The sequence below is a fragment of the Ptychodera flava genome, chromosome 20 (assembly GCF_041260155.1).
Source record: "Ptychodera flava strain L36383 chromosome 20, AS_Pfla_20210202, whole genome shotgun sequence".
NCBI lineage: Eukaryota > Metazoa > Hemichordata > Enteropneusta > Ptychoderidae > Ptychodera > Ptychodera flava.
In genome coordinates this window covers 341282-357609 of record NC_091947.1, presented here as the reverse complement: position 1 = coordinate 357609, position 16328 = coordinate 341282, and the positions used below count along the sequence as shown (strand labels likewise).

General features: G+C 38.0%; 1 protein-coding gene across 2 annotated transcripts; it reads left to right on the top strand.

The window, feature by feature from the left end:
• The first annotated feature begins 2120 nt into the window (after nt 1-2120).
• Nucleotides 2121-15724, top strand: LOC139119681 (ankyrin repeat and KH domain-containing protein mask-like). 2 transcript variants are annotated; one of them, XM_070683522.1, is made up of 9 exons: nt 2121-2457; nt 7044-7169; nt 9055-9141; nt 9443-9565; nt 9801-9896; nt 12029-12112; nt 12977-13105; nt 13708-13842; nt 14464-15724. In XM_070683522.1, exons 2-9 carry the CDS (start codon nt 7119-7121, stop codon nt 14665-14667), a joined length of 909 nt encoding a protein of 302 aa, XP_070539623.1. In that variant the 5' UTR covers nt 2121-2457; nt 7044-7118; the 3' UTR covers nt 14668-15724. The 2 variants fall into 2 exon arrangements, with proteins under 2 accessions (XP_070539623.1, XP_070539624.1); XM_070683523.1 differs by lacking the exon at nt 9055-9141 and having other exon boundaries at nt 2320-2457; nt 14464-14821.
• The last annotated feature ends 604 nt before the right edge of the window (nt 15725-16328 follow it).

The window sequence follows — 16328 nt, the reverse complement described above, 5'->3', positions numbered from 1 at the left end:
AAAGTAACCGATCAGATTTGACTACTAACAGGGCATTTTACCGCATAAAAGTTTCATTTTATTTTACTTTCCCTTTTTGCATCTGTTCTTTGTCTCTGCGAACACGCAATTTGTACTTGGTAGGGGCGGTAAATAAGCGAGAAACTTTGACAAGGGGGCCTAGGCATGTTCAATCATATTAAAACGACTATGACCAGATGCATAACATGTGAGAATAAAGACATCTAGTGGTTAGAGCAGATGCTTATAAATAGCACATTTAAAAAATGATACTTTTGTCTTTGTTGAATTTGATAAGTGAAAGGTTTAGGATACAATGTTAGTATTGGTAAATTGTGTGTGGGGCACAAACGAGATGGAAACGGTTACAAATTTGTTGGCACAAGTGTGCAGTTTTTCTTTAATTTAAAATAAACACACGAAAACTTGTGATCACAAAATAAAAGTGCGAAAGTGAAGTTCACTAATTGAATGGAGGTCAAACCCCCTCCCCCCCTAAACGAATGAATTTCGCTTTTTGAACTTCTGCGACAATCTGAGACGGTCCCTTAGCAGTGAATTGCGTGTGTTGTCGCCGACTTTCATGTGCAGACATTACACCGGACTTACAATTGTGATCGTCATCGAACATTAGTTAAAGTCGCGTGTGAACTATTTGTGTTTCCGAGCCGCGTGGTCAAGTCTGAGCTACCTCTGCGGTAACGTTAAGTTTTCCATAGAATTGTTAAGCATTTATAAAGGGTTTGAACAGAGTTTTTGTTCTGAAAGTGTGTTCGACTCCTGCCATCGGGAGGTCGATCAGTACGGTTATTGTTTAACCATGGAGTTATATTTATAGTTTTGAAGTACAGTTTTACTATTTTATATGTAGACCCCGATATTTGACACAATATCATATCCCGGGTATAATATACAGAAGTTGTTTGTTACATTATATGACTGTGTGTTGGTTCCTCATTTCATGCCCCATGCTCTGTAGCCCTGCGTACAGGTCTGTGCACGTGTGTTCCCAGCATTATATGGCCTCTACCATAGCCCTGCAATGGTCTATGAAGAGAAGTGAGGTCTCTGCGTCCTGGATCTGAACCTCTTTTTGGCCGAAATTCTGCTCTATTTGGGCAAAATCCTTTCCCTGCCTACCTTTACATCCTAACCGATCCCAGGAAAGATGCGATTGACTGCTCCTAACGTCCAAACCGCTCATTTTCTGAAACATAACGTACTCGACAAGTTGTTTACCCATGGAGATCCCCATTTTGAATCTCGCTGCAGAGACCCCAGTTATCTCCACAGACCGTTGCAGGGCTGTGGTGGAGGCCGTATAACGCCAGGAACACACAGACCTGTACTCTGGGGCTACATGCTCTGTTGCTGCTCTAGGGAGGTTAACGCCAGTCTCGGACTTGTTGGCCCTGCTAGAGAAATAAATTTGGCTGAGCTTCGGTCGGTTATTATTCTGCCGTCTCGAAACATCGGTTACACAAGCAACATTTTAATGAAATTCCAAAGTCAATTTTGTTTTCCATAACTCAATACAAACCTTTGTAAAATTTGACCCCCCTTCAATCATTGATTGTAAAATTTGACCCCCCCCTAAAAAGCAGTTTTGTAAAAGTCAACCCCCCTGATTTCCACCGACCCCCCTCCCTGTAAATAATGAATGCTCCCTTACAAGCCCCCATATTCTGTTTGGCATTCTAGCAGAGTGCATGCACATATTTGTAAAGGCTATTGCTGTTACTGGCTTTTGAATTTAAGCTCAGACAGGAATGCCTTCAGTACACCATAACAATAACAGTACACCAGACGTATATACAAGCTGTATTGACAAGACTCTGGGTATTTTCTTGGACGACTTGGAGAAAATCAGAATTTGTGTCGCTACAGAGAACAAAATGTTATGAAAAACAACTGCCAACTTGAGTTGTGTTGGTATATATTATGTGAAGGTATATACCGTGCCATGTAAAGCCCAAAAATATGGCAGGTAGACTACTTAATGCTATGCCATGTGCACAACATTGCATTTCACAGTACACTCACTATGTGTTATGTATACGTTGCAATGGTTTCTTCAGTACACAGGCGGTATACAAAAATCACAGGTCAAAGGTCCCGACAAGAAAGCAATTCTATCGTTACTCAGGAAAACTGTACATCGGCGACAGGTATGCTACACTACAGAACCTAAGCGATGGCTTTCTAAAGTTTGCAGTTAATTATGTAAAGACCCGTTTATATGCAAATGAGAAGCGTTCCATTATTAATCGAAAGTATGAAGTAGTTGTAACGTGGGAGAGACCAGTGCTCACAGAGTGGGTCTTCACTGCTGTGTGTACATTAGATCTCTTTGTATTGAATCATGCCGGTGAAGTGACGTTGCAGTCGGGAACAACAGAGTATTGTGAGCCGGGTCCAATTGTTCAACTCAGCTACAACAGCTACAACTCAGTCAAGGTAAGCCATCATTTACAATATTTTGGAAAACTTCTCCTTTTCCTGTTTTGCCGAAACTTTACCGGCAGACATAACAGCTGCAGACCGGTGTTATAAATGAATTTGCTTCTTTGCGCGGCTTGTTTGCAAAGTGACCGCACATACAGAAGGACGCCCATTCGGTGATCATATTGTTACTGGTAATGCTATCTGAGGCTATATCGTGATTAGAACAACACAGTGACTCTTGCCTACGTTGTAGAGCATTTTTAACGTAGTTTTGTAGGTATTTTGCGCTAAAATCCAACTCAAATAGTCCGTATATCTCATGATGTCAGAAATTCAAAGAAAATAACTGGTTTCCCGCAGTATAAGGCTTAAAGGCTACAAATACCGTGCAGTTTGAATTCCATACACGGTACAGCTTGAAATGGCACGAAATTAGATCCAAACCAAAGCTGCATTCGTTGTTTCACCGCCGACAATAGAATGTAAATAACCATCAGCCGTTACTACGCTACGCCAACACACGCGTTAAATATGACGGCATTTTGATCAATTTCTGTATTTGTCTGGGTGTCTGTCCGAAATTCCTTCTACTTATTAAGAATTTGTAAAACTCTCGGCAACTTGCACCTAAAGAGGTTACATTCCTAAACCACCCAATGAAATCTTGGAATCAGTGGTGTCTAATACAGTAAATTGACCACATTTATTACAACCGATACCTGTTACCTAATGTCAAACATTTGTACCCAGACAAAGTGTTCATCCATGCATTTATGAAGTGTATGCATAATCTATGAGAAGGTAAGAACATGAAGAGGGCTCTCTCTCTCTCTCTCTCTCTCTCTCTCTCTCTCTCTCTCTCTCTCTCTGAAAATGAAGAACTGTGTATTTGCGTAGTAGCACACTGGAAGAGACAACAACCATCGCCAACAGCATTAATATAAAGTGCGATCACGCAAAGAATGATTAAAAAATCGTCGCGCAAAACATACCTACGTACGTAAATATAACTCCCGAAAGAAATACGACAACGCTTTTGACTAATTTATGGAAAACGATCTTGCTTTTTTAAATTAAACACCAGAAGAACCTGCATATAAACTGTGCTATTGAAAGTTTGAGTCTCCTATTTCTTTTGAAAAGAATTATTCGGCAAAATTTGGTGTTGGTTGCAAAAAAGCCGTTTCACATACTGTATTCCTTTGCAAAAGCCTAGACATGACGATATATATATATATATATATATATATATAGAGAGAGAGAGAGAGAGAGAGAGAGAGAGAGAGAGAGAGAGAGAGAGAGAGAGAGAGAGAGAGAGAGAGAGAGAGAGAAGCAGAGAGAGAGACAGACAGAGACAGAGACAGACAGACAGACAGACAGACAGACATGCAGACAGATAGACAGAGACCGAGCGGGACAGAGACAGAGGGGGATAGCAGTAACGTAATTCATAAAAGGCAAATCATTGAGTTCAATGATATAAAATCCGCTAGATACATTCATCGTTTTCAATTTTAAATCATGAAAGTTAACAGTTATACCGTTTGATCGTTCCTTTGGTTTCACAGAGCATGTGCACCGGAAACAAAAAGTTAAGAATTTTCTGCCCAAGAAGGACCAATGCGCCAATCTTTTAAATCTGGTAGTTTCTGATGCATCGTCAGGTGTAATGTCTATTCGCATCATTTAACCAAAAAACTTTTCCTCATCGGTGTAAAAAATCATTGCCATACATTTATAGTCAATGACAATTTGTCGGAAGCAATGATCGACAAGCATTCTCATGACAGCAGTCCAGACTGTAAAGTTAAGTGTTCAAGGATAGAACACCAATTAAACGCCTTTTTGTAACACTTTTTGAACGCGTCTAGACGTTCAGAAATTTAACACTACGTGTTCAACCAATGTTCATTTTTTTAACACACGTGTGCAGATTTTTGAACACTTCGTGTTCATCAGGCATTATATTGAACACCATGTGTTCCATATCTGAACATACGTTGCACATGAAATGCGTTCAAAAAATTGAACGCATTTACGCGTTCAAAGGGCTGTAACACTTTTTGAACGCATGGACGCCGTTCAACGATAAGTGTGTTAAGGGTTAGAACACATGATATGCACTTGTTGAACACCTTTAATTTTGCGCGTTCATGGGGTGTTCAAGCCTGGAAATAACAAAACAGACCACTTATATTCAGTAAAATTATTTTATTTAAAAATACACAAAAATCCTTTAGTAAAATACAATTATTTAGTGTCAATTGGGCACATAAACACCGTTGGTGTTTTCCTCTGACAAACTATACAAAGTGGCCATATGGCCACTTTGTAAAGTTTGTCAGAGGAAAACACCAACGCTAATTAACACCTTCCTATCAAAACATAAACAAAAGAAAATCCCCATAAACACTGTAGATCGTTTTCAAACAATATGAACAAAGTAGTGACAAAACAGGTTTTACTTATTGTGGATTACGTTATATGTTCATACTTGCAAAAACGTACGAAAACATCTGTTTGAAAAAGCTAAAAATTTGGCTTACTTGAATATATCACATTTTGATAATTCCTTATGTCTTAAAAATGTCTGAAATGTCTTTAATGTCTCAAAATACAATTTTGTGTATTTCATCATAAATTGTAGATATATGATTAGGAAAATCCCCGGAAACCTGTACTCCAAATATTAAATGAATCGTACTGGCCGTTTTGAAGAAAACGCTTGGGATGTAAACATTTGAGATGATGCAACACATTCACCTATGATATTAGGTCTACGTCCTTAACAGCAAAGTTAAAATCAGTAACAAACCGTTAACAAAAGATTTCTTGATCTAAAATATAAAATAATCAAAGATTTGGTAGCAGGCTATGATCAACTAAATGTTACTGGCATAAGCCTTTAAAGACGTGAAGTCTCCTTCATCAGATGCCAGGGTGCAATGAAGATTTGAAGCAGAAAGCGACGTCAGAAAATTCAGAGTGGAAATTTCAGAAAATTCCGAAATTTAGAGTGTACATTTTTCACTGTGAATTTTCTGTGGCTTTCTGCTTTAATTCTTCATTCCACCATTGCATCTGATAAGGGCGACTACAAGTATTTGAAAGCTTATTCTCCAGTAATATTTAGTTAATCATAGCGTTCTGGACATAGCTCAGATAAATTCAGAACAAAATACAGAAACTTATCAATTCAGTTACTAACCCTCGAAAGTTCAAATCTACATCAGAGATGAACTGAGGTTCTCAAGCTTGTTTCCAGACAGCTATCTGTACACTCATATTCTTCAATTTCTGTACCAATAGCTTCTGTAATAACTCTTGGATTTCACGTTCATCCAACTTTTCACATCCTGAAAATAATGCAACAATAGATAATATGGCGACATGAGACTTCAAATGAAAGACAATTTGGCCTTAGTAGGTTAAGGAAAGAGGGTGACTTTTTTATACAGTGCCTCTTTTCGTCAATGTTACAAAATATTGGCTTCTTCGTGTCATCAACTGATGAAAAGTAAAAGCAAAGCCAACTCTCATATGCTAAAACAATATTCTTCCATGTTTAACTAAAAATTTACATGCGATTGTGGTTACTAAAAGACATGTGTTAGCTGTGATTACGCAGCGGTAATGTGGCATATCGATCGCGCTCGGGTAAAGGGTCATCGCTCCAGTGATGACCCTTGACCCGAGTGCGATCGATACCCCATGGCCCAAAACACTGCTGCGTATTCACAGCTAGTGTATGGTCCACCAGCCACTGAAAGAAATAAAGGTTTCTTCACGTAGTTAAGCTTTTTCAAAGTACAATACAATTAATTTCGAAGGATAATAATACAGATGCTTCAAAATCCAATACCTTTTAATATTTTGGAGAGAAAACTTACCCTTTCTGGTCTTGCTTTCGCACGATCACGACTTCAGCGTGCGCTTACAAGAAACATGTCGCAACTTCCGTTTTGATGCATCATGGGATAAGAAAAGTCACCAAACTTGAACACCAAGTGTTAAGAAGTAGAACGCCTCTTGCACGCCGATGTTAAAATTAAAGCGTGCATGGTGGTTTTTTGATTTTCTTTTCAAAATTTCAAAATTTCAACCCGTAATAAACGTGTAAAATTATTTTTTATACTTCCTTTTTTAGAAAAAACATGCTTTCAGCAATTGTAGACCGGAAATATTTTCCACTTATTGTGAAATTCGTTACACCGAAATCCGTGTACGTATGCCGGACAGCGAGGCAGTAGTAAAGTTAATATAGCCATTGTAAAGTAAAAAACACAAAAGATTGTTAATTGTTTCACAGTATTGTAAAATTTCTGTGATGCTGAGTTTTTGAACACTTGAAGGAGATAGTTGTTAACACTACGTGTTCAGGTTTAGAACATCATTGTTAATAATATGAACACTAGTGTTAACAATATGAACACTAACCGTTCAAATTTGAACACCGACATGTACATTTTGAACGCGTAAAGACGCGTCTAGCGTCCGCTATTTTTACAGTCCAGTAGTTCAGGGAGGTAGCACAAAGACACCAACACTCTTCAGGCCGATTAAAAGTTTCACGTATCGCTCATTGTCATATTTTTAAGGTGGCCATGATAACTGCACGGAACGCCTCTTGACTTATTTGGCTGACGACACACAGACTGCTGAAAAACTGACCAATGATGGCGCAGGCTGGCTATAGTACAGAAGAGCAAAGACAACTTGTGAAGGTAAGGTGGATTAATTTACTCTTCAATTGATTATACGTAAACATAATCCGGAAAATGAAGTCTGGAGTTGATAATCTAAAAGATAAAACGGCGCTTGGTTGAAGTGTTTCACATACATGAAAACTGCAAGACATATTTAACACGATTGGAACTAATGTGGGATATTTGGATTTTCATATTTTTCAAATTTCTCAAAAGTGTTGGGTGCAGCGTAGCTGAATGTTGCAATATTGCAAATTGCTGATAAAAACAAGTGTGTAATATAAAAAGCAGATGAGATAACATTTGTAGATTAAATAGGCATTACTTCACCATCCAATTATCCCAAATTTGTTCCAATCGTGTTAACTTGTCGACATAAATTGCAGATTTCAAAGGATGCACCTCGAGTCAAGTTGTCGGAGTGTCCATAAATTTGACGCAATTTTCAGACCAGTTGGACCATAGCTTTGGTTAAAATAGCTGTAGAGCTTTAAGCATTTTTGCTTTGGTTGAAATATCTATTGAGCTTTATGCATTTTTGCTTTGGTTAAAATAGCTGTAGAGCTTTAAGCATTTTTGCTTTGGTTGAAATATCTATAGAGCTTTATGCATTTTGGGTGGACTCTTACAGATTTTTGTACATTCTCGTCCGAACAAAGTGGTAATGCGTAAAACATGGTGTCCCTGGGCTAATATGTGAACATAGAGTAGTCAGCGATGAGCAATAAAAATTCTCCCTAAATGTTAATTAGTTGCTTACGAAGACCACACTTTCCGAGATTTATAACAATACCGGCCATGTGTGTCTTTGTTTCCTAGGCAGAACAGATCGGGTCCTACCATACCTCATGATTTATGGAATCGATATTATATCTGATGTCTTTTGTTGTTGTGTTGAATATTTTAAATAAACGTACCATAGCTTTGTGGAACTGCTCAATAATTCTACATTGTTCTCAACATCTAGACAACATCATGTCTTACTGGCCAGCAGCTTTAGAAATGAATTTTTCTATTTCTAAAGTTGCACAGGCAATGCGGAGATACACAAAAAGTAGGACCATAATTTATATGCAAGAGGATATTGTTTTCGCTATCTGGCATTCGCGCCATGAACAAACCCTGAAAATCTTCACTCTTGTCATAGGGTTTAGAACGGGCGTGGTTTCGCCTTTTCTCTTAGTGCAATGCTTTTCGTATCGTGCATTTTAGTTATAAATATGGAAGTAAAACTTCTTATTTTAATAACTTTTCTATCATTGTTTAGCAATATTTTATGAACTCGTATCGCAACAAATCGGATATACTATTCAACGTGTATTCCATTTTCAGCTAACTACGTGCAATGAAAACATGTAGAATTCTTTTGGCTGCCCAATACATTCAGTCCACTTTACGTGGTTATAGCTCTTATATAGACTTGCAAAAAGTCTTGGGGCAAAAAAATATCATAACAGAGTAAACTGAAATAAAAAACTTCAGCAGAGTGTCGCGTTGACGTTGGAATGATTGCGCATGGCGAGCTGAGTAGCTACCGCGAACACTCGCGACGCGCAACGCGACTTGTGGGCCAGTCTGTTGTTACGTAGCAGTTGATGGACACACAGTCCATGTAGCCGACAATGAGATGCTTCGTGTCGGCTACATAGACGATCTGCCAGTTGATGATGTAATAGTCCTCGAGATTAATATCACTAATACATACACATACACAGTATGGATAGATATTGACATGTATCAACTGTATTCTGTATTTGTGAAAGTGACATGCCTTTTACGACCGATATAATCAACAAGGCACTGATAAACCAGTTTCCTGTTGATAATTAAAATGTATGTACGTTTCACAAAAATACATTTCAAAATCGTTTGTTTTATATTGAACGTTGTTTGCGTACTACAGGGGCTGTGTGTCGCTATAGAAACTGGTGATATTGAAACAGCAAAGCTAATGTTTGGGCGAGGTGGTGATTTGATCAACGCCGACGAGGTCAGTACTAGTGTAATTATTGAACAAGTTTCATCGCTCAAACATTCTTATATGTCTTAATATAAAGAAGCTTAAATATCTTTCTTCGTTTCTTATCGCCTCAACGACAACTTTGGGTTTTCTTCCCTGTATATCTATGGAATTGCGATTGTAAATTAGACAATATGCCTTTCCGAGTCTCCATTACAGAGAGAGAGAGAGAGAGAGAGAGAGAGAGAGAGAGAGAGAGAGAGAGAGAGAGAGAGAGAGAGAGAGTTTTTGACGGTTAGTTTCGTTTAAAAGAATATTCTATGTGTTGCAGGATGGTAATAGTCCGGCTCGCTCTTTATATCGTAATTTACTCATGGTTGCCATAGATGCAGGTCAGATCGATGCTGCAAAGTATCTCATCGAAGCTGGAATAAACGTGCAGCACAAAATGTGGGTAAGTAGACCCGAAGTCGATGCATCGAATCACACCGGTATATACCGTTATAGTAGTAGATGGTCACTGCCAAACGGATTCTGCCAAGCAAGCTGGAAGCACGTGACTTGTGAAGAGCTATCGGGTAACTTTGTACATTAAAAAGTCACTTCTTCTAATACACTTTACGAACCTTCATTAACTAATTACATAAACGAAGAAATGTATCACTTTGGAATTTTGCGATATTTCTCAGGTTTTAGGGGGAAAGAAATCTGCGAGAGATTTTGCAAAGGAGCGAGGATTAGAAGATATCGTACCTTTGATAGACGAAAAGCTACCATCGACGCAGGTAAGAAACTTCGTTATATCAGTAAATTTCGTTGCTATCATGGATAGGCCATAGATATATCGATGATGACGTTTTACGATGTTAACATTTACTGGTATGATGGAAGGAAACCTCTACTCAGGTGTAGAGTTGATTTCAAATTCGTTTCATGATCAAAACCAGAAGTCTTTGAAATGTTCGAGTGTGTTTACGCACCCATTGTCTGTGACAGGCTTTGCGTATCGATTGTAAAGAGAGTGGTATGGCCAAATGATGCCCTGTAACTAATCGATATGATCAAAGCGTCTGTAATCACCGACTCGAGGATACTAACAAGCTTTAAGTCAGTCTTGGTCTTTGTAATGAAACGTCTGTCTTTAAACGACATAGACGTGCTCGAATTTGAAAATCAACAAATGACCCAATGATTGAGTGAGATCGGCATTGGTGGTATCTGATCAATGGAAGTGTAGATTTTCGAAAGTTTTGTTGTTGAAGTTTTGTTGACTTTTTGAAAATATGTCGATGAAGTTCTGAAGTCAATGCACTACTGTGAATACAACTTGCAGAATGGGAACAAATTTACCATAAAAATCTTATTCTGATAGTATCGCTCTCTTGATTACATCGTTAGCTGCTCAGAGTGAATTGCAATGGGCCGAATCACGTGACAATACTATTGAACATCATTTAAGATTCATGAAGTTACCGTGCAGAAGAAAAGTAAAATGTCTGCTGGTGAAAACTGTCACGTGACCCATGCAAAGGAAACTCAAGCAACGTTGATGGTCGAAGAAATGCCTGCCTTAGCAAGCGGTCAACTAAATAATACCAAACAGAGACGTCATCAAATCGATCCTCAAACTGAACAAAACTGAGATCGAGTGAAGGAGATTGATACAGACTGACTTGTGAAGTAAACATAACATGATTGGCTTCATTTTCAAACGTTGAAATGCAGGAAGAAGTGTTAGTGTTTTCAATTGCAGATGAAGTCTTTGACGACGGGATGCTTCCGATCCGTAGCTGTCATAGACGGGCTGCAGAATGACTTATTTGGCGTTCAAATTTTAAGAGTGTTGCCAAAATTTTCATTTGTCTTCGATGGAGAACATGGTCTAGCAGAGCACCCTTACAACCTTACTTTCAAAGTTTACAATTTGGAAACTTATCATGAAAATATGCTACCAAAATCGTTACAGAACATTTCCCTCACAAATCGTACATATTGACAGAATTATTTGGTGAATACTGCGAAAATTGTGTTGTAAAGGGGTGTTGATAGAGTGACCTCAATCTACTGTTTAATTTGTGCCACAATGACAAAGTTTCAACATTCTTGACAATAAAAATATTCCGATTGATAGTTTTATCGAATTTGGCGGGAAAATGTTTGTATAAAAATCATGTGACACCTTTTATTAGCTTTGCTGTCAATGACGCGAAGCTCACCTAATAGGTGGATGTGTGGGGGCGTTCGTCATCCGTCGTCCATCGTTCGACGTCCGTCAACTTTTTACATTCCAAGCTTCTTCTTCAAAATGCCCAGTCATATTCCTTTAATATTTAGAGACACATGTCATCAGGGATGACATTAATCAGGTTTGTTCAAATTGCGATGAAATATGTAAATTTTTGCCATTTTTGTAAAGGCCATCCTGAAATGAACTATCAAAGATTCACACCTTCATCAACACATGTGTCACAAATAGTTATTCTCTACATAACAAAGCGAAGTTGTATCGACCGTTTAATTGCTTTTGTAGTTTTAAATCAAATAAATTGAAAGGCTAGAAAAACTACCTACATAGATGTATGTGTACCAAATTTCATAAAATACAACCGATGATTTTTGAGAAATTACATACAAAATTCGGTCTGGACCCCTGACTTAACCCACTTGCGGATTAAAGGAAGAAAATTAACATGTATACAAACAACAAGTTTACGAGACACCTGTAAAATAACAGCGTGTCTTTCATCACGTAACGGCAGTAGATTTCAAAGCAGGAGGTGGGTGTCTCTTGTCAAGTTTTTCTTATTTAATTGTTGCTATTCACACTTGAATACAAAAAGTAGATCCAAAGGGAAGTGACCGAAATAATTTCATGATTTTCGATGAAGTTGACATTTAATGTTTGATGTATTTTCAGCAATTATTTCATTACGTCAGCGAGGGAAATACGGACATAGTGAAAAAACTGATCAACGATGGCGTGGACATCAACATTACCGTGGTTCGTATTGTAATACTATCGTTCTATTGTTGTGGTTTCACTTCTCGTAGCTATCCTTGGACTAACAAGTGCCTTCTATTGAGGGGCAGTGCCCATCAGTGCGTGTGAATAACCCTTTTTATGAACATATAGAAATGCGTAATCTTGCAATGAAGTTTCATAGACTGTTTGACAAACAAGGTGGGAACGAGGACTGGTCCAAAAGTAGGAAAGTAATTAAAGGATACAGACATACGTTTTCATGATGATGATGATGATGATGATGATGATGATGATGATGATGGTGATGATGATGATGATGGTGGTGGTGGTGGTGGTGGTGGTGGTGATGGTGATAATGGTGATGATGGTTGATGATAGTGATGGTGATGATGATGATGGTGATGATGATGATGATGATGATGATGATGGTGGTGGTGCTGATGGTTGGTGATGGTGATGATGATGATGATGATGATGATGATGATGATGATGATGATGATGATGATGATGATGATGATGATGATGATGATGATGATGATGATGATGATGATGATGATGATGATGATGATGATGATGATGATGATGGTGGTGGTGGTGGTGGTGATGATGATGATGATGATGATGATGATGATGATGGTGGTGGTGATGGTGATGATGATGATGATGATGATGATGATGATGATGATGATGATGATGATGATGATGGTTGATGATGGTGATGATGATGATGATGATGATGATGATGATGATGATGATGATGATGATGATGATGGTGATGGTGATGATGATGGCGGTGGTGACGATATCATTCATACGTTCATTTGATCCACGGGACACTTTAGAGATCCCCATATGCTCACATGTTCTTCATCTAATCCAAAGGACCCTTACGGAGATCCTCTGTCAGGTTGTGCTGGATATACTCTCTTGATGATCGCTATCAAAAACGATCAAAGTGCTGTTGCTATGCAACTATTAAAGAAAGATGTCAACGTAGTCTTTGAGCATCAGGTAGGCGGCCACTTTTGATTCGGAAGGGTACAAAACTTTATACGGTGAGGTCATTGATATTTGAAGTTTTGCAAATATATAAGCTGACCTTACGATTATTAATCACACTTCACCGTTCAGTATTTAACCGATTCTTTCTCGTCTAAATCGCAACAGAGTCGAATTTGTTTAGAATGATCTGCACTACATTATGGAATAAATTTCCCTTTCATCTCTCCAAGTCTGCCCTTTCCCCCGCCGTTTCCTTAAGATTTATTTCTTTAAACATTAGTTTTGACCTTTTTTATTGCCTAGTCTCCAGTGATAGTGTTTCAACATTTCCTCTTACATAGTGTACTTCGTCATTTTTGCGCCTCGAGCTCTGTTCTCAGAGATTAGGCCGCATATTATAAGTGTACTTTATTATCATAATTATTATTATATATGGATTTTCTTGTGTTCATAACAGTATTTTAAATTCTATGACATATGTTCTTATTTAGGATCGTGCGACCAAAGTTCGGCTTGCCATGAACAAGAACATAACTTTCAAGAACTAAATCCGCTTTTAGGGGCATAGAGCTGATCTTTCTGTAATTTTTTTCAAACATTATTTATTGAAGGAATGGGACCGGCCAGACAGTGACTCTGATCCCATTTTGGTGGAATCGGTTACTGCAAGGCAATTGGCTGAAGAAAACGGGATGTTTGACGTCATGACGATGATCGACGAATTAACACCTTCAATCGAAACAAAGGTAAGAAACTGTACTTCCTTTTCTAGGCAGAATTTAATAAGTGTAAATGTGAATTTTTAATCAGAAAATCAAAATCGAGGACGAGAACTTACTGAGTACATACAAAGCACTCAATAATTTGCAACCTACGTGCACATTAAATCTGATTTATCAAAAATCGACATTGTGTGAACTTTGCTCATCCAATCAGGATTTATTGCGTATCCAATATATCAATCAGACAGAGGGCGTGTTTTTTCGTCACAGTTGTTACGTCGGGCCTCTGGAATGCACCCCTCTGGAACTACGCAAGTCACATACTTTAAGCAGTACAGCTCCAGGGAAAAACTGAAAATGGATCTTTTTTATGAAAGACCACAAGAATTGAGCTTTCATTTGAACAGCGCCATTGAACGCTACTTCGTCGAAAATACTGGCGCTTTAACAAATTTGATAATTTGGTTGATTGAGCTGTGAAATATCATAGGAAATGTTGATCAGTCAAAACAGTTAACGGGAATTTGTGCGAGAATTAAGCCAATTATTACATTTCATGAGACGATAATACAGCCATGATAATGTGGTGTCGGAGGGGGTTAATAGTGATTTTGATATATGTAACACCCTTATTAATCATATTAGAAGCAACAGATTAAAAGAAGCAAATATGGTCATGAGAACACTGATGACGTCACAACAAATTCTGATGACGACAAACACAACAACTGTGTCAAATCAAGCGCAAATCTGGAAGAAAATGCTTATCTGGAAACGAAGAGCCAGGGAAAGTCAACTCAAACGGCGACGAAGAAAGACGACTCTTCTTGCACATGCGTACTACTCTGAAACCTTTCTTTTCAGAGCAATGAACTTATATAGCCTCGCTATACTGTGGCAATACCTTTGGATAACTAATGTTTTCTTCAAGCGGATTCTAGTAGATTATTTATAGCAAACACAACCTTTTTGATGAGAAAGCATATTTACAACATTCGACCTAACCTCAGGGAGTGTTCTACGTTTTATTACAAGGTTTGAGAATCAATTTTAAAATTCTAAAGCAACTCCATTGTTCATCGCTTTTTGTCTGAACTCATATATCCGCATTTTATTGCATGGGAAACCAGTTAACGAAGATTGTTCATAAAATACATTATTGGTGGATATGACGAAAATACATTTCTGAAATCAAGTCTCTTTGGAAATGCATTGAGTCAAACCATTGTCCGGTCTGCCAAGCAGGGTTAGATTTGTGTAGTCACCCTAACCAACTACCCGAATGAAAGCGAGGTTTCGGAAATAAACTGAACGATACAATTTTCATAGTTTATGGTGTACATGCAAATGGAAGGAGTTTATTATATTCTGTGAGTGTGCGCATTTTCTGTTTCTGAGAGGATTTACTTTTGCTAAGTTTATTTTTATGTTGATTTCATTTTACTGAAGAGAAAGCTGATCAAAATTGGCGAAGGTTACAAAATTTTTCATTTACAACTGTATTATACATGTACATTTTGAGATAAAAGTGAAGTCTCACGAAGGTGTAACTTTTATGGGTACGTGTATATTTTAGAATTTCATGAATTCTCGTTGTCCACATACGATGATATTTCTTTTCTTAAGTTGAATACAGTTGACAATAGATGTTCATGGATACCACTGTTAAGACCATATATCATCAACATTACTCCAACTAGAAGAAGAAACATTCAATTTCTTGTATTCTGTATGTCGCTAGCTTCAAGTTAAATATTCAGTTACGCCTCCGTTTATTCCTCTTTTTACTGTTGTATCAGTACTGGCAGCAAACGAACAGATATCTGATATTGTACTTACGGTCATGGCGTAGGCAGTAGTACACAGTAACATGCAAAGAGAGGAATATATTCAGATGTAGACTGGTGCTGGAAGTACTGATTTCTTCCCCGTATGTTCGAAGTTTGTAGTGCAATCTCGCAATAGTTGTAGAATTATGCATGTGTGAGGCTACTTAATGAAACAAGATTTTCATACAGTGGATGATTTACAAAGATACACATAACCCAAAACCAAAACTGGATGCAAGACGTAGCTTACAAACTCAGTGGCAATAGCATTCAGTTGTGTGAATGTATCTCTTATACTTCGCATGAACAGATGGTCATCCCAAAGTGCCACTTGAGGGCGTGTGACAATGGACCAAAGTTGATCTGTTGTGTCCAGTGATTTTTGTACCAGTGCAGTGGGCATCATTTCAGTTTGAGTGATAACTTCAAGTTAAACAAGAATTTCTGCATGTCTGAAAACTCAAACTCAGGTACAACTTTCCTTGCAGACTATGGAGAACCAAAGTACTCCCCATGACAGTGAACTAACTAAAACCTCCACAACGGATCCACCGATACTGGAAAAAATCAGAGTACAAAAAATAACAAAACAAAGAAGTTTCTGCACTTTGGATTGATATGGGTCACCCACTGTCATTGACCTTACAAGTAGACTCGAATAAAAGAGTTTTATGCATACAA

Coding starts and splice junctions, on each gene's coding strand:
- LOC139119681 (XM_070683522.1), top strand. CDS start 7,119: ATGATGGCGCAGGCTGGCTATAGTACAGAAGAGCAAAGACAACTTGTG. Junction 9,142..9,442: donor ATTTGATCAACGCCGACGAG/GTCAGTACTAGT, acceptor TATGTGTTGCAG/GATGGTAATAGTCCGGCTCG. Junction 12,113..12,976: donor TGGACATCAACATTACCGTG/GTTCGTATTGTA, acceptor TCTAATCCAAAG/GACCCTTACGGAGATCCTCT.